This window comes from Agelaius tricolor, unplaced genomic scaffold, assembly GCF_023055355.1.
Source record: "Agelaius tricolor isolate 1412-34295 unplaced genomic scaffold, bAgeTri1.0.p SCAF_20, whole genome shotgun sequence".
Taxonomy (NCBI): domain Eukaryota; kingdom Metazoa; phylum Chordata; class Aves; order Passeriformes; family Icteridae; genus Agelaius; species Agelaius tricolor.
Genome location: NW_027269280.1, coordinates 8,551,695 through 8,575,112, shown reverse-complemented (window position 1 = coordinate 8,575,112; position 23,418 = coordinate 8,551,695). Strand labels below are relative to the sequence as shown.

The window sequence follows — 23,418 nt, the reverse complement described above, 5'->3', positions numbered from 1 at the left end:
AGTTACAGAAGAGGGGTCTATATACACACATGTACATTTTTCTGTGCATACAAAAAGCCTGGCTAGACAGGTGTCCTGGGGTGATGTTATGATACTGCATCCCCTATTGTCAGCTTTGTGCCAAGATCCTAACCTGTCTCAAACTGAGAGAACAGGCTATCACAGCACCTACCATGCTGCATTCCCTTGTTTTCATAGTATTACTATCATGGTAATAGAGAGACAAGTTTCACATTTCCTTTGTCTCTAGAATGGAAGAAGTGCATTACTCTGAGCTATTACGCCAGACTTTACCACCCACTGTTATTTAGTTCTAACACGACATGCAAAGTTCATCCCTTCTCCTGCTGGGATGGTTGCTAGAAATAAAGCCAGGACTTTTTCCAAGTAGCTTCATTTTTTAATAATGCAAAATCTTCCCTTATTTCTCCATCCATTTAACAAGAAGTGGCCAATGGCAGCCAGAACTGAACTTAGGTTTATTTGTTCATCTTCCTGTAAATTATCTGCATGAGGAGATACATGCTCCATTAAAGTCAACACTAGGATAGTAACACTTTATTGCTTAGACTAAGATTGTGCTAAGTTTACTATCAATAAACCAGAAAGCTTCCACAAGAACTTGAGAATACACGTGCCTCTAAAGACTCAATGAAACCAAACTTAACTAGATGATTTAGTCACTCCTCTAATCAAGATGACAAGAGATGTGAAGCAGCCTTACCAGTCCCCAGAATAGTACTACACTATTCCCTCTGCCTAGAATGAGACCAGTACTCTTGTTGTGGGCATCACCTGGTTAATGTTAGCCAGTGGCTCCTCATCCTGTACCAGCATCTGAGAGAACTGCAGGCCTTGTTCTGGACTGACTCTCATCACACTTCTCAGTAGGAAGATCCAGTCAGGGGTATAGCCAACCTAGAGATTTCAGAAACAGTCATACATATTTAGAAGCTTCACACTTCTGTTAAGCCTTCAGATTCTTTAGCATAGGGACTATAAACTGTTGTGAGCTTGCAGTGCCCATCCCCTATCTTCCAGGAATTCTCAGACAAAAGCATTTCTAGTCTGTTGACACAGAAATTCAGTATTCACCTACTTAGTAACTGAACTTGTGCCAGGGCAATTCTCTGGCTATGTAAGAAAATTGCCTGGAATAAATTTTTCAATAGTCCTAAAGGCATAGTTATCAAGTCCTAAACTTAAAAGTAGGCATTAAGCAATTTTTCTTTTTTTATGGATTACAAAACAAAGTCTGAGGAATTCTGGAAGTATCTTACTTTTATTCTATAGAATAAGCTTAAGCCAGTCCATTAAATTAATACTTCATAAAATTCTGGATGCTTTGAAGTTGATTTTTTTGCAGACTTTTTAGACCGTAGTAATATACTATGATTTGCACAATGGACACATTCAACATAAGACGAAGCCTGCAGTTTGTAATAAATTATTTACCTTCTTAGCATACAGCACTATTTTCTGGAATTGGCCAGTTTCAGCAAAGCACTGGATCACTTTGTTTGGCACATTAGCTCGAAGGTAGACGCTGAGTGCAAGGGTTGGGTCAGCCGTCTTCACCAAGTCTCCCAGCTCCTCCGAGCACTCCAGCTGAAGTCAGAAGTGGTATTTTGTCAAGCAGAAGAATTCAGAGTTGTAGCATCAACAAAGTGCTGTTCACACTCAACTGTTAGAAGGCAACAGAAGTAGGCTAATGTCACGATTGAGCCTACCTTGTCTTCCTTCAGCCACTTCTCCAGAAGCTGTTTGCGGCCCTGCTGCAGGACGGGGCGGCAGAGCTCCAGAGATTCAAACTTGTTCAGCTGTCCCTGGTCGAGCAATATTCCAAAGTACTGGAGCAGGGGAGAGGCCTGCCCAGGCTGAGCTGGTACACTCTGGAACTTCCTAATTGTATCACTGGTACGTAGAATTCCCTGAACAGGCACAAGATAGAGAGAAGCAGTGTTTGATTAGTGAAGACTGAATAGCATTAGTAAAAAAAGCAGGTTGAAGGATAAACTGAAGCATCTACTGTTAAACCTTCAGGACAGAGACCATCAAATCAATGACTTTCTAGCAGGAAGTCAGTGGCCACAAAAAGTCCAGTCTGGTTAGAAATGGATAGCAGACACTCCTTACAGCTTCTTTATGTGTTGAATGTCAAGCTCTGAAATGTAAGTGACCTAAACAATCCACTAAGCTTAGGCAAGTTTCCATGATTTCTAAGCTTTACCTTTGGAGTTACTTACCTTTGGTGCAGATGCAGCTACTTTAGCAGCATCTGCATAGTTTCCTTGAGCAAACAGTGTGTTGAACTTTCTGGCAAATAACTCCTCTGCCCCGGCTAGGTTACTCCGTATAGCCATTCGCAGTCCCAAGTCAGGATTCTGGAGAACATTTGTAGCATAGTTCACAATGTTGTCTTCCTCAACACAGACAGAAAGCACCTGGAAAGGACAAGAGGCATATTGAGGAGTACTGTCCTTTCCACAACTACTATGAAATACAACAACAAAATGGCTATGTAGCTCATCAGTGAAGGAGCAGATTAGTAAAAAACCAAGTTCTTCTTCAAGTAGCTCTACACTGGTAGACATAAAAAATTGATTAATCAAATAGTCACTTGCTCTCGTCCATGACATTGGTTGCATCAAGTCACTCCTTAAGTTTGTTACATTCCATTTGAACTTTAGAAGGCTCAGAAACAGCATGGTGGATTTGTTACCTGTCCTTTTTTGTTCACACCAATAATGCCTGAGGTAGGTTCATGAGGAGCTGTGACAAAGATAGTGTCAGCACTAATACGGTTCATGTAGATGCACACTCCAGACTCCAAATCATACATGTGGATATATCCATACTTCGTGATCAGATAAATCACACCATGCTTAATTCCAATCTGCCAAAGACAGGGTTTTATTAGTAAAAACTAGTAAGATTGTAACACTTAAGACAGCTGCCTTTAGCCAAGTCACAAGAAAGCACTGCAGTGACATGCCTTTGTACTGACATTAAGAACAAATATAGCTTCAGGCTTCTTCCTTTCAGACTCAAAAGCAATGAACAGCTTTGCTGGCCATTTGCAGGCACAGCTCCAGTGAAGAGAGGTTGAAGGGAAATTAAAATTCATCTGCAGCAAAGAACATACTCCTCATCCTAATAAGCCAAGCTGAGGAGAAAAGTTTGGGCATAATTAGCATTCTAGTCTAGAATTAGCATTCTAGTTCAGAAATACTAATGAGATAATCCCATTCTCTTCCAACAAAGCCTACCCAAAGCACCAGCAGAATCTAAACCAAGCTCATCTACTGAGTACTCCAGTTTATCTGTCAAGTCACTGAAACTGGGGAGGCTTTCAAGCCAAAAGGGTCTTCAGACATAAAAGTATTCTCCCCTTGGAAGTCTTTGGATGTTTTATTAATTAAGCCTTAAGCTGAAGTATAGAGCCACATGAATCCTGCCACACATGCACCTTAGTTATGGGCATCTCTTGGTCTATTTATGAAGCTGGTCTATTAGACTCGTCAGAAGTCTTATGCTCCAAAATAGTCTGATTTTATGACACATTTCTGGTCCTAGAAACATGCTAAGTGAAATGTGGTCTGTGATAGCAACCAGCTCTGTTCTTTCCTGAAGAATCTCCCACTTATGCCCCAAATTGCCTTTTCTGTACTGCTGCTACTACAGGAGGTATGCTAATATTCTTATCTAGAACATGGAACTTTAGTAGGAAGCTGAACAGCCAAAGTGATGTTGGATACATTCTCCCTGAACACACTCTCAAGGGTTTTTTTTTGTGGTCTGTTTCATTGGTTTGGGGGTTTTTTGGTAGAATTTTTGGGGGTTTTTTGTTTATTAATTTTTTTAAATACAGGAGCAGTCTATGTATTTAAGTTATTGTTTTAATGTCCATGCTACCTCCCACAAACCCATTAACACCTCTCCCAGAACTAGGAAGAATGACAGCAAAGCACTATAGAAAGCAATCTTTGCAGCATATGTCAGCTCCTTGCCAGGCTATAAAGCTCATTTTTAGGGGAGGGTCAAACATTTACCTGCATTGCCACAGGAAAGTCTGTCTGTGCCTCAGGTGGGAAAAACACATCAACAGCTTTCTTAACAAATGGCTGATTTCCAGTAGCTGGCTGACCTACTTCGATTATGTGCAGCTAGGAAGAAAAGAGTTCATGTCACAAGATTGCCTGCAAGTGTAGCCACATGAAAGAAGTTCCTTTCCTCAGATATGCTACTGAAGTCATCTGCCACATTTGGCCAACAGTCTTGGGAGCTGTGCTCCACATATTCAGAATGTTACATTTTCTGGAACCTGATAAATTAAAACCTGGGAGAAGAATAAAAAAAACCCCAAACAACCACTCTTTTTATGAAAGTGACTATTCCTATTCAAGACAACCCATTCACGATATTTTGAGTCACACTTGTCAATTCATCAGTTTTGGAGGACAAGACTAGTTAAGCCAAGGCATTTACTGTGGTGTTACCTCAGCCCTGCACAGACTGCTCAGCAGCTGTGGCATATCCAATGCTACTGAATTCCACATTCAGTTTGATGCAAACAACCTACCTATGGCACTACAGGAACGTAGCTGTAGACTTTACCTTGCCTCCTGCAGGACTCCTCACAGCAAAACAGAAGAGGGTAGAAGGTTTGGCATTTCCCTCTATTTTGAATTCTGCAAAAGCTGCTGCATGGCCTTCTATAGGTTGGGAGACTTTTCTGTCAACCGAGTACAGCTGCATTGCACCAACCACACGATTTTGCTAGAAAAAAGAAAGGTCAGCTTTTAGAGAAAAGATTTCAAATGTTTGTACCAAGACCCTTGGGACAGTAAATTCAAAAGCAGCAAATGCCTCTCATCTCCTCCTCCAACACTTGAACCAAACTAGAAGTCAGGCTACTTCTACACAAAAGATAGTTCTGAATTTTTTATTTACAGAAACCAGAGTTAAACTACAGCAGCTATTAAGTGAAGTGGGGCCAAGGCTCTCCCAATTACTTTCATAACATACTGCTGCCAGGGAACTTACCTGTGCTGAAATTCCTATCAGCAGCAGCCATTTTTGGTGTTCATCTGTTCTGTAATTGATGATTTGGCAGCCTGCAAGACTAGCATGTCTATCAAACATCTTTTGGGGTTGTGATTCTCCCTCCATGCTCCAGTGGTACACTGCTGTCTCTGTCACCAAGGCAACCGTATTCACAGATATCCATTTCCAGAAGATCACTTCCTCAGCCATTGTGTGGGCTTTCATTTTACTTTTCATCTCAATGTTAAAGATCTGAAGTGTTTTCCCAGCTAGTATGACAAAATCCAAGAAACATCACAGATCAATTACCACAATGGCCATCCTGTAGTTTGCCCATTTACAAGCACCCAGTTTAAGCCACTGTTCCAGTGGTGCTACAGACAGGGTTAGTGTCTGTCACATCTTAGTCTCCTCTGACACCTGACTCTTAATAGAATCCCCTCTCCACCCCAACACTTGTACCATCCCAAAACCAACACAATCTCCTTATGGACACTCACACAGACATTCCAACAACTGACAAGCATGGACACTTCAATTTACTGTAAGCTGTAGTAAAAAGACAACCTAAGCTACAGAGCTTGTGTAAACTCTTGTGCTGCCAGTTGGCAGCACTGGTATGCCAAGTTACAGATGTCTAGTAGATGTCACTCAGTATAATTAATAGAAAGAATGGCTCCACTTTATGTCAATTTAGTAGCTGCTGTAGATGACCTGGACTGAGTCAAACAGCATGAGACTTGAAACAGCTTCAGACAGCCAAAGATCACAGCTCCCATTTTGTTTTCCTGTTGGATGAACTGCACACTGAACTAGATGGGCTTCGTACAACAAGTATCTACTGGAGAGGACAGTCAAACGCTCAGAAAGCCCACAGGAAGGTCTGGAGCTTTAGGTCCAGTTAAGATTACTTCTTCATGATTTAGGAAACTACACTGCAGGTTTAGGCTTGATTTCAGTAGTCCTTTTAAACAACCAGAAGCCCTATCCTGCTAAGTAGGCTTAAAACTAACTGAACCAAATTATAAAGAATAAGGGAATCCACTCCTTTCATTGAAGTCAAAGTGATGCTTTATTTTACTGCAGATGAGATAACTCAGCTCTAGGAATATTCTTTTCTGTTCACAAGACACCCACTCAGACGGCTGGAATATTGGCTTGTAATGCCATTATTTCTATCCCCATTTCAGAAGTGTTTCCTGCTAGTAACACTTGTGACTGCCAAACTGGGAGTTTGCTGATAGATAAAGGCTGCTGGCCATGGAGAAATCATATTCAGGAGTTACTAATCCCAAGTTAATATGTATCTTGAACTGCTCTATAATGTTTTAGCATAATTTATACATAAATTGATCATGTTAGTTTAATGCAATGCCAAGAGACAATGCAAGACTTAAGAGCTATCACATGCAGCATTTGCTGCCTGGTTTAACAGCATTGAGAACTGTCAACCTGATCAACAACATCCTAGGAGAGCTCGTTGGCTTCCCTGGGACCAAAAGCAGCCTGCTAATGAACACTTTGCTCTGCACATGCACTTACTGTGTTAGACAGATGCAGTAAGCCTGGTAAACTGATAGCTGGAAACAGTGTATTTACTCTCTTGGACAACAATTTGTCCAGCAATGGCCTGGTGCTATCAAAAGATGGATTTTCAACTCCCACGGTGTGCAGCCTCACATGCAGCCAGTAGACAAGGAGTTCTGGAAGGGCTCTGGTCACCATCTAAACAACAATCCCAGAATACCCATACAGAAAAACTGCTCTTCAGGACAGACTTCCTGAACAGGAAGCATTATGCCTTTCCTAGGTTTAAGAACATAGGAGAATGTGATAAACAGCTAAGAGCTCATGCTTGTCTCTTTTCTAGATTGAATTTGACTGTTATGTCACAGTTGGAAATGGCTTCTACAAGCTTCACTAGGCAGTTTAGCCCTGGATTTTGGGAGCTGCAGAAACTACTGCTTTACAACTCCCTAAACGTGGCAACATATATTCAAACTTCACAGTAACTAAAATTCATAGTAACTAAACTATTAAAGAATTATGTTTATATTGTATTATTTGGATTGAGAAAGAAGGATCTGCTATACAGTCATAGTGAGGGCATGTGTGCACTTGAGTCTTATGTCTACTTGAACACTTTATTACACCAAGATTCGAGACAAAAAGACTTAAAAGTTTTTCTGATCAAACTACCAAACTGGTGAATCTATTTAGACTATACAGGTGCAATCAAGTAAGCAGATTCGATTTTTGAACATCAGCACAAGAACTTACATTACAGTTGACTGGAGCATGACATTTCTCCATTACACAAAGAATGGAAGCACCCTCGAATGCTGCATTCTCCACTTACACCCACTGCTGAGCACTCCCAGTACAGAGCAGTGCAAGAGGACCAAGAACACAAGGACAATGCATAAATCTTGGTACACCAGGAGAATGCCACATGCAATCCAGAAATGAAATTGTGCATACTGTACATCAGCTAAAATCAAGAACCATTTCATTTCTTTTTCTGAGGGTGGATTTCTACATTTATTGCTCAATAATCCTGGGATTACGAGCAACTGCCCATCATGGCACACTGAGTCACATTATGTAACCATTTTGACTATTGAAGCCTCACTTGATCAGCAGGGAAAAGTCTGGAGTGACAGACTGACTTAATCCACGTGTTATCATGGATAACATACTGGTTAGGTAGCTCTATTAACCCAACCTTTTGATCACTAGATTATTTATAGAAGAGATCATTAAGTTTGCAACACTTGACAACACAACTTTGCACGTCAACATAACATCATTAATTCAACCTTGTCGGTTCAGAGGACAGATTTACTCACTCTGAATGGACAGAACAATACTCCTTTTGAACAAGTCCTAACTGGCAAGAATAAAGCTATATTCTTTGAAGCTGATGATAATCCATTTAGTTAGTATATTAGTTTTCAAACCTGATTATGTAGTTTCCTTTTAAGAGGTAGATGAAGCTCTGCTAGTGTAGAGAAGGCACTTTCCTTGCCAATACAGTCTGTTTAAAGGGGTCCAAGATAAAGGAGAGTAAACTCATAACAGATCTGAATTTTTTTTCATTACTACCTTTACCTATACCCAGGGTAAGGCAGTCCTTTGGAAGATGCATAACTATGACTATAGTGAAGTCAATATTCACTTTAGTTCTCACCTGATGTCAGTATGAGCCTGAGATCAAAGAAGAGAAGTTGAAGGTTTCGCACCAGTTCTGAGGACAGTTTCTTGGACCCCCAAGTAATTTCACCATGATTTTTCACAATAAAAACCACACTTAAGCAGAAATGAATAGCACACAGGACATGCTAGCAGGTCTCTCATAAAAATATTGCAACTTCATTTTGTCTATCAACTGTACTTCCATCACATATACACACAAACACTAAAGCACACTCTCCTCCTTCACTCAGTACAGTCAATAGTCAAAACAGCCAAATGGTTAGAAACAAGCCAATGGAGAACATGATCATTGTAATACCAGCTGAGGATTAAGATTCCCCCACCTGGCCATGAAGTGAACTGTCAAATGGCTACCTTAAAGTTCAGTTCTTTTTATGAGATGGGACCATTCTGTACTACCAAACATACAATATCAGGACAAAGTTCACTCACCATCTGTTTAGATAAGATGCAGGAAGAAAAGTACATAGTCAGTAACAGTTATTGAGATTAAATACCAGATGTTGGTCATTTGAGAAAAGAGCCAGACATGAATTTAAAATTACTACTTTGAGCTCAGAGTGCTACTTAAAGGCAGTAACAACACCACAGGTAGCAGTAAGCAAAGGTCTTCTAGCTGCAAGACCTCATGATTGTCAAACTTAACATGTTTGTTATGTTCAAACTTTTACACTTACTGGCCATCCTTATGATATTATGACATCTAGTAAAAACTTCAGAGCTACAAGAAAGGACCAGAACAGGGCAGAAAATATGGCTTTACATCCCTATTCATCTATACAAGTTTCCATTACGTTTACAATACCTGTTTAAAGGGAAAGTATACCAGATGCTGACCTGGTCCTCAGTGAGGATAGGAGGCTGCAGTGCCAGGTCCAAGCAACTCACATCCACTTGGAGGCAAATCATCCATAGATTACTGAAAGATCTACTACCAAAAATACAGCATGCAAGTTCAGGCGAGAATTCTTATCCTCATATACATTCTTCTTGGAAAGTTTAGATAATTTTTAAAAGCATTAATAAGTAGTACAGCTAAAGAGTAGTTTTCATACTGCAGTCATAAAGGGTGACTCACCTTTGAGCGCTATTACTTTAGAGGCTGGATTCATGATGGCACTTTCTGCAGAAATTGGACGCCTGATGGGTGTTGTTGGATCACTCATGTCAATTATCACTACTTGTGCCTGCTCTCCTACTTTCTCCCTTATGCAGATGAACTTGTCAGACTCCATTGTTAGGGTGCTGAATCCAATGTTTGCTGGATTAATGCCCAAATTTTGGAGCTAGAAAGACAAGAAAACAGTACTTTATTATCCTTCCCATGTTGAAGGTCTAACTCAAGCCTCTATGTCCTAAATCTCCTCCAGAAGGAAATGCAAGACTGACAAGTTTCTCTGACTAGAGTGTACACTATTGAACTCTGATTTATCTTCTGAGTCTCTTTGTTCCACAGGCAAAGAACTACACAACTGTCAGTATTCAGGTCCTAAAAACATTCTGAAGTTGTATTATTGATGCAAACTAAAAGGAGTTTTAACTTATGTGTTTATTACTTAACCTGGTTCTAGTAATGTACTAAAGACTACACCAGCAGTAAGACCACTATTCCAGTTTTAGCAAGGCTGGTAAATTTGATGTTCAAAATGTAGGTGTTGAATGTCATTCAGAATGATGATGTTCAGCATCAGAGGGTAGTACAGAAAGAATCAATTACCCTTATGTAACCCCCTCCTAGCAACAGTGTAGAAGGAAGTCTACACAGCAGGTCTCAATTGGCCTACAAGTGAACTTGCTCATCTTACTTCACAGAATACCTAATTCTTACCAGTGGAAGGTAAGAAAGATGTGTTAAAATAAACAATCATTTCATCTCTCCTTGCCCAAGATGTCGTGCCTTAGGCTCAACAAAGGCAAGGGTAGTGATGCAGGCCCCTTCCAGCTGTACGTCCAGCTCTAAAAACATAACTTGTGCTCAACCACACAACAGTAAGAACAAAGTAGTTACTCTAAATGTAACCTGGAGTCATTCTGAGCTGCCAAACAGACTCCCCTACAAGACACCTATGTAAATATATAATTTTCATCCTTTTGTGTTAACTTTATTTCCATTCACTCTCAATTTCAGTCAACAGGAGGAGGTGGTAGTGAACAAATATCACTGTTCCATTGGTCCACAGTAAATCAGATTTACCTATGCAGCACAGCCTGGTTTGGTACGTCTGTAAGCTGCATCTTATATAACTGTAACAAGCCTGAGCACCTGCTTTATGCCCCAAAGCAATGCTTTTCAAGCACAGGAACTGCATCAGCTTCACTGAAGCTTCTCAAAGGATTAACCTATACTGCTTTTCAGGGCACTGCAAGTGAAAAATTACTGCCCTCAAGGAGACAGAATAGAGTCTACCACCAGCATCACTGAGTCATTACACTCCTTTGATACATACCACCAGGAGCCTCACACAATAGACTCCATCCCTTGGGCAAGAAGTCCCATGATGGCATCACAAACACTGCCTTAGTGTGTTTGAGCCGGCTGACCATGGCTTGTTACAGTTTCTGTAATGCTACTCACTAAATCATAAATTGGGGATGTAACAGAGATACCTCTCAGTGTGATGTGTCGGGACTGTGCCCAAGAACGCCTCAGGAATTGTTTGTTTCCTGTTGAGCTGACTAATGAAGAGCTATTCAGTTCAGTAATTGCTAATCTCAACAGACTCAACTTTCAGTAATGTAGTATCAGCCAAATGTATAAATGCATAAAAAGACATTTACTCATTGCCATTAGTGTTTCTCAGCAGAACTGAGAGCCATTCAGCTAACATCTCACTTCAGGGGTAAATACTTAATACACAACAGCAAACTTCAGCAGGTGCCATTCATTCCAAAAGAAAATCAAGGTTTAGGCACAAGGTCATCAGATAACACTTGCACCCAGAGTTTTGAAAACAAATCTAACAGGTAGGTGGCTAATACATGCTTCTGTGTCAGGAAGGAAAGAAGTTTTCATACCAAGACAACTTGTGTACCTTTCACATTTAACACACAATGTTTTAGCACCCAATAAACAGGCAAGTTGTAGCTCCACACACTTCTGTGAACTTGAATAACAGAAGAATAAATGACAGGCTCTTAATTCCACTGTTCTTGCTTGCTTGCTCTACACTGGACAATGTCCACATATTGCCACAAATTACATGTTCACCTATTTGACACTTATGTACTTTGATGTTGAGTATGTTCTGAGTCCATCTGCCAACAGAGTACAGTCCATTATAAGAGTCTCATTAAGAGTCACGAGAGTAGTCAAGAAATTTAACTGCAGCACAGCTAAGTTCCTAACTTGATTTAATTAATCCAAATTCAGATGTATTTCCAGAGTATTGAAGCAGAAACACAGCTTTTTCAAGGTCTCTTCTCAATTAGTGTGCTTCAGTCTGACCTACTCTTCAAGAAACAGCCCCTGGACACTCATTTTGCAAAGTGAGAACCTTGAGGCATTTCCTTGAAGTTCAGCTTTAAACCCACCATTATTCACTTCAAAGTCTGGTCCCTGTTTAAGAAAACATTTTGGGTATCTTTACTAAGACAAGTATGATTTTGCATCACACTCTGGTATTAGAATTTCCCGCTTTAACACATGATAAAATCAAGCAAAGGCTTCAGAAAACGTAATGCTAAATTCTGCTTGAGTATCACTGCCATCATTATTAGGGAAACCCATCACATCTTCTAAAGGCTAAATGCCAGTACTCCCTAAAGGAGGGTCATGTGAATACTGCAAGCCTCAGTCAATGACGACAACACTTCACAGTTTAACAGTCTGAAAACACTGAAGACTGTTCCTACTGTTAGGGGAATGGCCTGTATCCTCCTGAGATATGTGAGGCACTGTAAGAGGTGTATTTCTTACTGACTATACAGAAGAATATGAGCAGAATCCCTCTACCATCAAATAACGTCTATCAGCCAGCATCACTTTTACCCTGGATGGGACAAATCTTCCATGATGATCTGAAAAATATTGTTCTAAAGCACCTTCCCCCCTTCCTCATGAATAAAATCAGCATAACTTTATTACAGAAAGTAGCAAGCACTTAGCCATGCAGATTAAAAGCCTCAGGTGAAGATGCTACAGATCATTACTGAGGTGTATATATATATATTAATTAGCGATTTTTCAGTTTATTTTCATAAAGAAGTGAATAACAGGCCTCTCAACTACTACTGATTTTTCATTTTTTTATTATGCTTCTTAGTCAAGCAGTACCCTCTCTCAAACTAAGGCTGTTTTCTTCTGAAAATAAAGATTCACCACTACACAGTCATTCCAGAGGTATTTATTACGATTTCCATTATTCCATTTACCATAATTTCCATTATTTCACCCACACTTTACTTTTGGGTAATCCAGTTAAGCCCTACCAAGCAGCCCCATGTAGGTTACAGCAAGCCTTGCTGTAGGGGAAAGGGTGACATTCTGTTCCACAGGTGACACCCTAATGCCTCTCCTGCCCTAACACCCCTTCGCTACACACAGAGCATAGAACCATTTTCATTATCAGGCTGAATGAAACAGATAAACAAGGACTTTTGCTTCATAGATATCCAGTACTACTACAGAGTGCATTAGACACCATAAGACCTTCAAGCATTTTACAGATATTGAGAACTTACTGACATGGTAAAGATTAAACTAAGATGTATTATTTGTTTCTCAACATGAATGAAGACACAAAGATATTTAGGATAAAAGACCATTATTAATATGATATTTAGTCTTTCTCTTTTCTTTACCAGCATTGTACCATTTGCTAAGAAATTAAGTCAAGATGTCTTTTACACAAGAGCTTTACTAAATATTGAGATTTCAAATGCACTTCCCTTACTGTGAAGTGCAGCAATCCAGGCTGAGCCAGCACAGACCAACTCAGATACTGACACCTCTAGTCTTCAAACTAAGCCTATTTCTCTAATGAGAAATAATTAAGCCTTACTGTCTAATACTGACACTCCAGTAATTGGGACCTACCATCAGTTAAAAGGAGTCAGAACTCTGTGAATTTAGTATCTCTTCAGAGTTTAGTGTGAGTATCCCATTTCAGCTTCATGCCACATAATTCTAGCATAAATGCTTGCTAGATGTGATCAACTGTTGTTTCTAAGGCTGTTAGAAAAGAGTAAGGCTTGGACAGAGGCTGTATGCACCCAAATAAAAACTGCCTGCCAAAAGCTCTGTAAGCACACATCTTTTTAAATGTAATGCAAACCAAGAATGCAGCAATAGCTTCCCATAACTCATGTAACTACATAAAGCTCTAATCATCCCCAGTAAGGATGTCCATGTAATTGTTGGACATTCCTGCTCAACTGCTCACCCTCACCTCATCTCCTGCTATAGTTCCCATTTTGACAGCTGAGGGACACCAAGGAAGTATGTAAGACCTAAAACATGCAAGACCATTGGTCGGAGCTGCAGTTGCAATCAGGCTTTCATCTAAAGTGACATTTACTCCCTACACAAAAATCTATTTCTGTATGTTTGTGATGAGGATTGGATCATCTATCAAATGAGTTATCACTACCATGCGAGGGGCACTTCTGAATCCAATGAGCAAACTGAGGCTCTTCATCACTGAATAGCTGAATCAAGTCATAATATTTAGCCCTACCTTTTGAAAACAAATCTAAAAAGTCACTAACAGCTTGCAAATATTCCTGAGTGCTTCTTAAGTGCACACATCCAACCAAAGCAAACTTATGAAAACCATCCAGCTCAGTCATGCCTATTGCACAACACATAGTAATTCTTAATAAGACAAGTCAGACTATCCAAACAAAGTGGTTTTGTCTTGAAAATGATGGAAATCAATCTACATCCTTTATGCTTAAACCAGGATATTTTAGCTTGTCAGTGCTGCACCAAGATGTGCAGCACTTGCATACTGAGAGCATGTCATGCACCCAAGTTTTCTCACAGTAGCTGGCTGTGCTCAAGAGGCTGGATCGGTTTCTGAACAGGCAGCAGAACGATGTCTGTGCATCCAAGGTTCCCATCTCGGAACCCGAGATCTTGCTTAAGCAACAGTTTTCCCCGTAGACAAGCAAAGATTTTTGCTAGTGAGAAAAAAGCTCAGAGGCACAAGGAGACAAAAGCAATGACTAAGTGAAGGAAAAGTTTAATTTTAGATCAGGAACACTTTGTACACTGGATTCCAGTAGTACTGCTTCCACTCTATCTACCAGTATATTTGGTCTTTTACTGCACTTCCATTGTAAACTGCAATTCCCTTGGAAGAGTTCAATCTGGTAAATAATTCATAATTCACTGCTCCAACAGAAATGCTGGAGTTAAGAACCTGATTAAATCACATTAGCTTAAGTAGTATGCACGAGTAACTCAGTGCAGCGGGACTTGGCATAGTTTGCACTGCTGCAGCTGGGCAGTCACCAGACAGATAAAAACTAAGTCCTTGTCTTATTCCCCTCCCTTGCTATGGAACTTAAAACTCCAATGTTCTCTGGGGAAAAAATGAGCAAGATGAAAGTTCTTAATGAATTTGTGAAGACTCATAGTGACAGAGTTCATATCTAAAAATAACTGTTCAATTGCATTAAATGGAGCTAAACAAACAGACTGAATTCCTTCTACCACATCAAGACCTGGCTATCTTTTTTTCACTGCAACCATTCTCTGTCCTTCAGCTCACACACAACTTGAACACACAAGGTGTAACAACTTCAAATTTAACATGCCCTGTGACTGGCAGTCACTCCTCCTGCACAGGCTTGGAACTACTACAGTTAGAAGGATGATCAATGTAAGATAAAATGAGCTGCACAAAGAACGTAAACATTCTGCCTGATCCCTAGCACTCCTCCAATTCTACATGGACCAAGATCACTGTTTCACTTCACACTACCATTTCTCCACTTCCAGCAAGAGAGAGTGGGAGAGAAGCGTTCAGTATTTAGCACTGCAACTTCTGTTTAGCTTCTCTGGAGGGCACTTTCTGCACGGTTCAATTCTTCTTTTAGTAAAGTACAGACAACTACCTCGGGAAGACACTGAACTTAAGGGAAATAATGTTTCATCAGCAACAGGCTGAACTTGGAATTAATTATAGCACTAACTGATATTCTAATCACTTACAGCTGGATTAATTAAAAAGGCTACAGGTAGAAACAGTACACAGATTGAATTAAGGCACAGAACGATTTTACAACTTGGGATCACTGGAACACACAACAATTACATGGAATTTAAACTTTTTTGGCTTTATCATAAAGCAGCACAGTAGATTTACCATATTAATTTTAAATATGATAATTTAACCATAGTCAAGACAATTACTTGAAAGGAATGTGAGGGGGGGAGAGAGATTAATCTGATAAGGCTAAATATGTGTGGCAGTGTAGTATTATGAAGAGAAGGCCTAATGTCTTCACAAATTCTACCAGACAACAAGCACCACGTAACATTAATTCATGACTTTTGATTCTAGTTTACAACATCCAGTGAGTTAGAGCTGATATAACTGTACTGCAGATATCCAGCCAGAGCAAACACTAGGAGTTCCTACATTCCTTCCATTTTCCCTCCCTATTTATCCCACCATGTAGGGACAACTGCAGAAGCAGCATGAGGAGGCTACTGCATGCCTACTCCCAGCTACTACTGATTTCAGTCTGACTTTAGCAGAGTACTGCTTTAGGGCTTCTGCACTCAGCCTGGGGGAGAAGCAAAGGAATACACAGCAAAGAGTGAATGCTGAAGAAGTTTGTTCCTACATGCTAGCAACAGACACCCCAGGGTTCTCCCTGCTCCTCCATGCAGCTTTCCTGCTGAGAAAAACTAACTCAAGCACAAGTTTAGCCTTTTCAATAAGATCAAATTGCTTAAGAGCAAAAAATAGAGTATGACTTCAGTACAAAACCCTTGAAAAGCAGGTGGGCCGGCCCCTCACCCAAACCTGAGGTAGCACAATGCTGATATTGGCAGTGCTGCAAGACACACAACACTGGTAATCACAGGAACAGTCATTTAACATGCAAAGCAGCACAGGACACCTCCTGCATATTAAGTGGGATGTCCCCACATTGCTATTGTATAGATCAAACACAATCAGCAGGATTGGTTATGCTTGCCAGTTTTAAATGGTAAGAACTATATGCTCTCTAAAAAGAGTCTGACAACAAAATCACTTTGATCCCAAGTTTCTTACCCAGCCAGCTGTTCTGCAGCTCTTACAAACCTATTTGAGGTTACTATAATCACTGCTAGAGTGGATACTGGCAGGGAGGGGGTGGGAGAATTCTTCACCATGTTAAACTCTCCCAACCCATGAAAACTCAGAGGACACAGGTTTGTCTCCTCCCTTGGACAGAGACATTTGATATTTCTGGAATTCACTCTACTTTTTTTTTCTGGCTAGAGCTCCTTCTAGGGTCACCAGGACAGTTCTTCCAGTTAAGCAAAAAAATACATACCAAAGGGAGCTGGAAGTGGCCATAACCATTTCCCAACCTGAAATGCCCAGAGTGGCATGCAGTCCACACTGGGGGATGATACCTAGTTCGTATTTTGAAATGGATGCCTGATTTGACAGAAAGGGGCGGTGCAGCGACAGAAGGATGACTTGCCAAGTCCACTTCCTGTTCTCTCATTCATTTAGCAAATTCCTTTAATTCCTGCCTCAAACTGCACGTTCAGAGACTGCTATTCTCTCACTCCATTTACAACCCTCCCTCACCACCAGGTCACAAGGAAACACATAAACCGGTTTGTCTGTGCTGCATCCATTAGCTAGGGATCTTTTCCAGTGCTGGCGTTATGGTTTTCACAGGATATTAAGAACAGAACCATGTCATTCCGAGGGAGGATTTTTTTAATATTGTTATGTTTGGAAAGAGGGACAGCGGCTGTGCAGCTTCCAAGTCCAAATGGTTTCTTGCACCTCATCTCACCAATTTCCTCACAGCTGCAGAAAAGAGGTTCCCAGGAACCTTCGCGATCCAGAGGCTGATGGTCGTTTAGGTGAAAAGGAAAACCCACAATCCGCCTGCAAGACTGCGGCGTCCACCCAAGCTGAGGCGGGGGAGCGCCCACGGTGCCCGGGGCGAGCAGCGCGGCTCCGGCGCGGCGCCGCCCCCTCCCCGGAGCGGGAGGTCCCTCAGGCGACGAGTGACTCTGCACAAATCGCGGCCGCTCCGCACGCCGCGGGGACGCAGCTCCGGGGATGGAAGGATAGACGGACCGACGGATGGATGAGCAGAAGCGGCAGCTCAGAGTCCGCACCGGGGGCGGGCTCGTCCCCGTACTCCTTCCCGCGGCGCGCAGCGGGACGGCGGCCGCGCTCCGCAGGGAAGGAAGGAGGGGACGGAGAAGATCCCCCCGCAGCCTGGCCCCCTCTCCCCGCCCTCAGCGCTCCCCCGGCCCGCCTAGGCCGCAGCCCTCCCCCCCTCTCCTAAAGACGGGGTGAGGCAGAAGAGGGGGACCCCAACCCCGTGCCTTTTCTGCTGCCCCCCCTGCGCTCACCTGGAAGTGCTCCTGGAAGCGAATGGGCAGTATCTGGGCCATGGCTGGGGGCGAGCTCCCCGGGGCAGGGGCGCGGGGCAGGAGCGGGCGGTGAAACGGGGCAGCCGCCGGTGCTCCCCTCACGGCGGCGGAAGCGGCGCAGGCGCGGAGCCCTGGCTGGGATGGCGCCCGGCGCGCCCGCCGCTCTCCTCGGCCTCAGTGCGGGGCCGCTCACTCGCCGGGATCACTCCGCACCTCAGCCTGCCAGGGTCTCCTCAAATAGTCCCTCCCTGCCGCGCTTCTTCCTCCGCCCATCGCCGCCGCCTCTCTCCCGCCCTCACCCTCCCGCCCGACTCTGCCCCGCTATCTCTCACTCCCGCTGAGGGCGCGGGCTGGGGATGGGGCTGTGAGGAGCGGGTGGTCCCCGCCGCGGCTACGGCCAGCGGAGAGGGGCGGGAGGGGTTGTCAGAGTGCAGGTATCCCTCCGCTGCTGCCACACACGCTCACGTGACGCGGCCCCCTCCCCGGCTCCCTCCGGCGCTGCCCCCGGCCGACCCTCACCCCCGGCCGGGGCTCCTCCTGACCCCTCCTCACCCCAATCCCCCGGGGCTGCCCCCTGACCCACCCGATCCCCCGGCGCTCCTCCTGACCCACCCTCACACCGGCCCCCCGGGGTCCCCGCGGCCCCCCCTCACACCGGCTCTCGAGGCTTCTCCCTTGCCTTCCCCACAGCCGCGCGGCGGTGCCGGGGCGATGCTCCCCTCAGCGCCCCAGAGGTGAGGACTAAGACGGGGAACACCCAGGATCTGCCAGGTGGGCACTGGAAGCCGGGAGCCGCCTGCCTGGCATCTCTCGTAGTGGCTGCCTGTGCCAAAGTGCGACACTTCTCCTCCTTGACAGCCCCAGAACCCCCAAAGGCACTGGGTTCTGGCTGGGTCAGATGGTTGCTCTTGGCCCACCACCCACTGACTTATCCTAGTACCATGCGGGCTTTGCTCCCTGCAGTCATGCCCAAAGGTAGGTTCAAGGGGTTTATGACCAATTACCAGCCATGAAAACCACCCAACTGTTCTGCCCTGTTCAATTTCTAAATAGAAATAGGGCTCCTTCCCCAAGAGTTGATGTTGTGAGTTGGAAGCTCTTCAGTAAGCGAGAAGTGAAGAGTCCAACATGTAAGAGATTCATCAGCAGTTTTTTTTTTTTTCTCTCCCTCCTAGTCAGCCCATTAGCATTAGATGAGAAAGGTGAAGTTAATGTTAGTGCTATTATACTTCTCCTAAATTACAGTAATCCTTTGAGGTGGAAACAGCTGCAGTGGTACTGGCTCCAGCACTTTTATCCAGAGCATTGTATTGTTCACATTTTCCCAGAGAGCTCAGCTCTGGGAAACACAAGATTATAGGAGAATCTCTAATATAAAGCTGAACAAAGGACCCCTGAAGACTCAAAACCAGAGGCAGATTAAAACAATTTCATATACATTACAATTTAAACCTCATTATTTTCACTTAACCTCATTCATTTTTAATACATGGGAATTGATAAAACTGGGTTAAGTTTCCAAAGGGATAATAGGCATGGTTTGCTGAGACACCTGGGTTCCTACTGGCACACAGAGTCACAGGCTGCAGCCATGGGGATCCCTTGGTGAAGAATGGTCTAGAGTGGACTGAGGTAGGAATGAGAGGCTGCTAAAGCCCCATCCCTGCAGAAATCTGGGATCTGTAGCTCTCCCCAGAGGACTCAGGATCTGGGTTATGCACCACAGTCTGGTCTCTCAAAAGAATGAAGAAAAACTGGAGGTAAAGTGGAGACAACCTTTATGTGGTCCAAAGGGGTTTGAGTAGCATCTGCTCTGTAGGTTAGTAAGTTGCAGTTTAATTTTGGTGGTTATGAGTTCTAAATGAGGGCAAGTGAGCAGTGCTGCAGAGACAGACTACCAGTGGGACATCAGGGCATATTTGTCACCAGCTCATTTTGGTACAGTGAGTCTGTCAACTTCTCTCCCTCACGTTCACTTTATGGATGCTAATTAATTACATCTAGAGCTCCTATTTTTGCTAATTTATATCTATTGCTTAAAAAAACCCAAAAAACCCCCAAAAAACAAACCACATGTTTTCATCACTTATTGTACAAATTAAGTAGTGCCTCTTAAGTAGTGTACATACTTATAAGAGATATATTTTAATATCATTAATATTTTAAAGAAAATTATGACAAAGAGACAACATATTTGTCTCTGAAATATTTTTATTATTAAGAATTACAAAGTCACTGTGTACTGTGTGCAATCTTAGTAGTCTGGCACTAGACTGCTGCCATGAACTGGAAAGATCACTGGCTAAGGAAACCAAGGCTCTTTTAAAGTATAATTAAAATTAAAGGTCTGTTATATTTCTTCACTCCAATTTTAATAATATAATCTTTCATGCCCACTCCCAGCTGGCCAAATCCTAATTACAGCATCCCATAATTTCTGTAGTAAAAAAAAATCTCACTTTATGTAAAAGTGCTTTGCCACACTTCTGTCTGCTGATGTCTTTCTCATTTGTACTTTGCACTGCTGTGTTTAAGTATCTGTCCTTTATAAGACCTGGCTTTGCTGATCCCAAGGGTTGGATTCTTTGCAAGTGTGATTGGCTCTGAAGAGTGAGCTGAACGTGTTGGACATTTTGGCACAAATCAAAAAACCAGGAAAAGTATTTTGCCATATTTTCTCTATTCTGCAGCCTGCTGAGCTTCCACAGCTAAAGAAACTGACCTCTGTACTGTCAGCTGTGTGCATGGATGTTTTAACTGAGCCTTTTAACCTTGTTTTCTATATTTAGTTTGGGGTCTCTCAATAAAAAGGCACTACTGGCCTTATTTAAGGTATTTTTCCTACAGTCTATAGTCTGTTAAAAGGGAATGTAAAAGGTCTCTAATGGTTTGCTGTGTTGGTGCCCCTGTGATTAGCTGACTGCTACTCCCCTGCTCCTTCATCCAAGGCAGAGCCACAGCAGCCAGCAGCTGAGAGGGGTGTAATCCCTAGCAATCCTTTAACAATGCAAATGGAAAAGCTCCTGGTAAATGTTTCTCTATTTTTTCAGAAGTTGCTCTCATCCAAATATTTGGGTTTCTGGCTCATCCTATGGATGGCAGCCTGATGCTCTTTTTCCAGTGTTTGAGAAGAGCTACATTCTTGTCTTGGAGGGGCTGTTATTTACATGGAAAAATGTTGTATGTACGTTCCCAGTCTTCTTCCCACAGAATCAGCCAAGGAAGTCTCACTGAAAAAAGCAATGTGCATTTCTCTTAAATGTTTCTCTCGGGTTCTTGCTCAACAACATCCGTTCAAATCACTGCTTAACTACACAAGTGTTCAATTTCCAAATGTTTGGCCACTTTCCTGTTTTGATTCAAGAAGGTAAAAAAGTCACTGGCACATCTTCTGGCCCATATGAGAAAGGATCCACTGCAGGAGACCTGCGTGAGTGGGAACACCCAAACACTTGGAGTGTTCCTCAAATTGCAGCTCCAGGAAACAAGGAATCTGTGGGTTGGACTTGCACATCCTTGTGCACGATCACTGCAAACTGCTGGAGAGCTGCTGCATGTGGCACAGCACTGAACACAGGATGTTGATCCACATCTGTTCTCAGCTGATGAGTGCTGCCTGGCACTGTCAGAGCATCAGCGTTTTGCCTAACAGATAAATGCAAACCTTGGGAATGCTGGCTCAGCACAAAGATGTTTTGGTGCAGCAATGATAGCGTGTCACAACAACTCATAAAGTTCTGATTTGGTCTCTTGTGGAGAAAATTTGCATTTCATGCATCTCAAGGCCCTGACTGCCCTGCTTGCTTGAGAATCCAGTTTGAAATTGTACTCCTTGTTTTTCAAACCACACCCTCGCTCCTTGGACTCCTTTCCAGCTGTCTCCTGGAGACGGCGAGCCTGCCCCTTTCCTTCCCTCTGTCTGTTCTCTCTCCTTCCAGCAAACTCCTTGCTGCTGAGTCAAGAACTGTCTTCTATCACTGTCTCCCTTCCAGAACTGACTCCTTGTACATGTCCCACAGTCCTTCATTTCACTGCAAAGCTCCATTCAAATCATGCTCTTTTGGCCTGGAATTCAATTATCCTTTTCCATCTGTTCTTACTGAATGCATAACTCTGGGTCATACAAAGCACTCTGAGGCTCTGGATGAGTTTCTTCTGTGGTTTTTGGAAGTCATTGTGCAAGCTCCTGAGAGCAAGCTGGTAAAAATTGTGATGTTTTTGAAGTAGTTATTTGAAATGTAAAGATTGTTGTGGAATTGTTTAATATGTAATTATTTAATGTCTAATTTATTCTTTGACAAGAGAATGGTGTTATACACACTTAGCATTTCAAGAGAGTCCTGTTATGGTGGATTTTACTCTTGGCATATCACTTTATGAATTTACTTCAGTATGTGAGACTCCATCCTGTATTCTCTGCACATGAAAGCTCTGCTGGAGATTGTCATCTCCATCAGCAGAATCTGATAGCATTTAATGTCAGAATGAACAGGAGTGTCTAAAGCACTGCAGACTGGAGGTCTTCAGGTTCCCCACAGAGAATGCCATGGTGATACACAATTTACCTGCAATGTGCAAACAATATGTTTCTCTTGCCTTCCAGGAGCATTTCCATTTGAAGGAGCTATTTCTGTTCATGAACAGAACAGCAGCATCGATGCTCTCTGTGCATTTGTAGAGTTGTTTGCTCCTCCCTGGGCACTGCTGTTCTTCAGGCTTTGCAGCACAGGTGCTGAATTCCTTGCATGGCAGTTTCTTAGCTGAAATTGCAACTCCTCCAGCCCAGCCTTGTAAAAACAGGGATGTAGTGGTCAGTGATGCAAAGCTGGATAAAGGGCAGGAGAGGCAACATCTGTCTTCAAAATCCTGACAAATGCATCAGGGCTGCATCCTACATCAACCTTTTTAGAAGCTGAATTCCTCCAGAGTGTTTTCTCTGGCAGCTCATTCATCAAGCAGGTAGAGAGTGAATGTGTTCTTTGGAAGTATGAGCAATGGCAAGAGATGAGGCAGCCCATATAAATCCAGCATGCATCTCTTGCTAATTTCACTAGGTTTGGAACAACAGAATCCAAGCTATGTTTGTATATAGACCAAGTAAAATTTTAGCCTAAAGTATCTGATCCTTAATTAACATTTAGGAGCAGAACTAGTCAGTGTGCATAAACAGAGGATGAGAAAGGGCTGGAAAGGACCTGGAGGGGTCTTCTGGTTATCATGAGCGTCCTACAGCCTGGCCAATATTGTCCAATTGAAGATGAATAGGGTGATTTGAGAAATGCTGAATATATTGGCTGTTAGGGCCTTTTAGCTATTTCCTTTGAAATAGACCCTTGAGAGGGAAAACCTCAGTGTTCATTTTCTTAACATTATTCTATTATCCAGGAAAGAGAATGAAGCCAAGAAAAGCAGTTACTGGTAAACCATAGGGATGGTAAACAGACCTTTTATTTTCTAAAGGGTATTTACAGGATATTTCCCATTCTCCTACTCCTGGAAAGAAGTACTCTCTAAATTCATCATCTGAGAATTTCCCCCACCTTCAGAAGGAAGAAGTCTTTATGAGTGTGCTTTTGCTATGTTTACCTGTGTCC

General features: G+C 42.7%; 1 protein-coding gene across 3 annotated transcripts in view; it reads right to left on the bottom strand.

Annotated features, from left to right (window-relative positions):
- Nucleotides 1–18,101, bottom strand: part of CLTCL1 (clathrin heavy chain like 1) — a 34,812-nt gene extending 16,711 nt beyond the window's left edge. The window contains exons 1-10 of one of the 3 annotated variants that reach the window (XM_071445442.1): nucleotides 17,804–18,101; nucleotides 9,341–9,548; nucleotides 5,047–5,315; nucleotides 4,618–4,779; nucleotides 4,053–4,166; nucleotides 2,723–2,896; nucleotides 2,247–2,444; nucleotides 1,731–1,931; nucleotides 1,456–1,608; nucleotides 796–918 (exon numbers count right to left, since the gene is read on the bottom strand). In XM_071445442.1, the coding sequence (XP_071301543.1) occupies nucleotides 796–918; nucleotides 1,456–1,608; nucleotides 1,731–1,931; nucleotides 2,247–2,444; nucleotides 2,723–2,896; nucleotides 4,053–4,166; nucleotides 4,618–4,779; nucleotides 5,047–5,315; nucleotides 9,341–9,548; nucleotides 17,804–17,845 (1,644 nt within the window). In that variant the 5' untranslated portion in view covers nucleotides 17,846–18,101. The remainder of the gene's footprint in view (nucleotides 1–795; nucleotides 919–1,455; nucleotides 1,609–1,730; nucleotides 1,932–2,246; nucleotides 2,445–2,722; nucleotides 2,897–4,052; nucleotides 4,167–4,617; nucleotides 4,780–5,046; nucleotides 5,316–9,340; nucleotides 9,549–17,803) is intronic. The other 2 variants (XM_071445440.1, XM_071445441.1) reach the window with 2 other exon arrangements.
- Nucleotides 18,102–23,418: the final 5,317 nt, after the last annotated feature.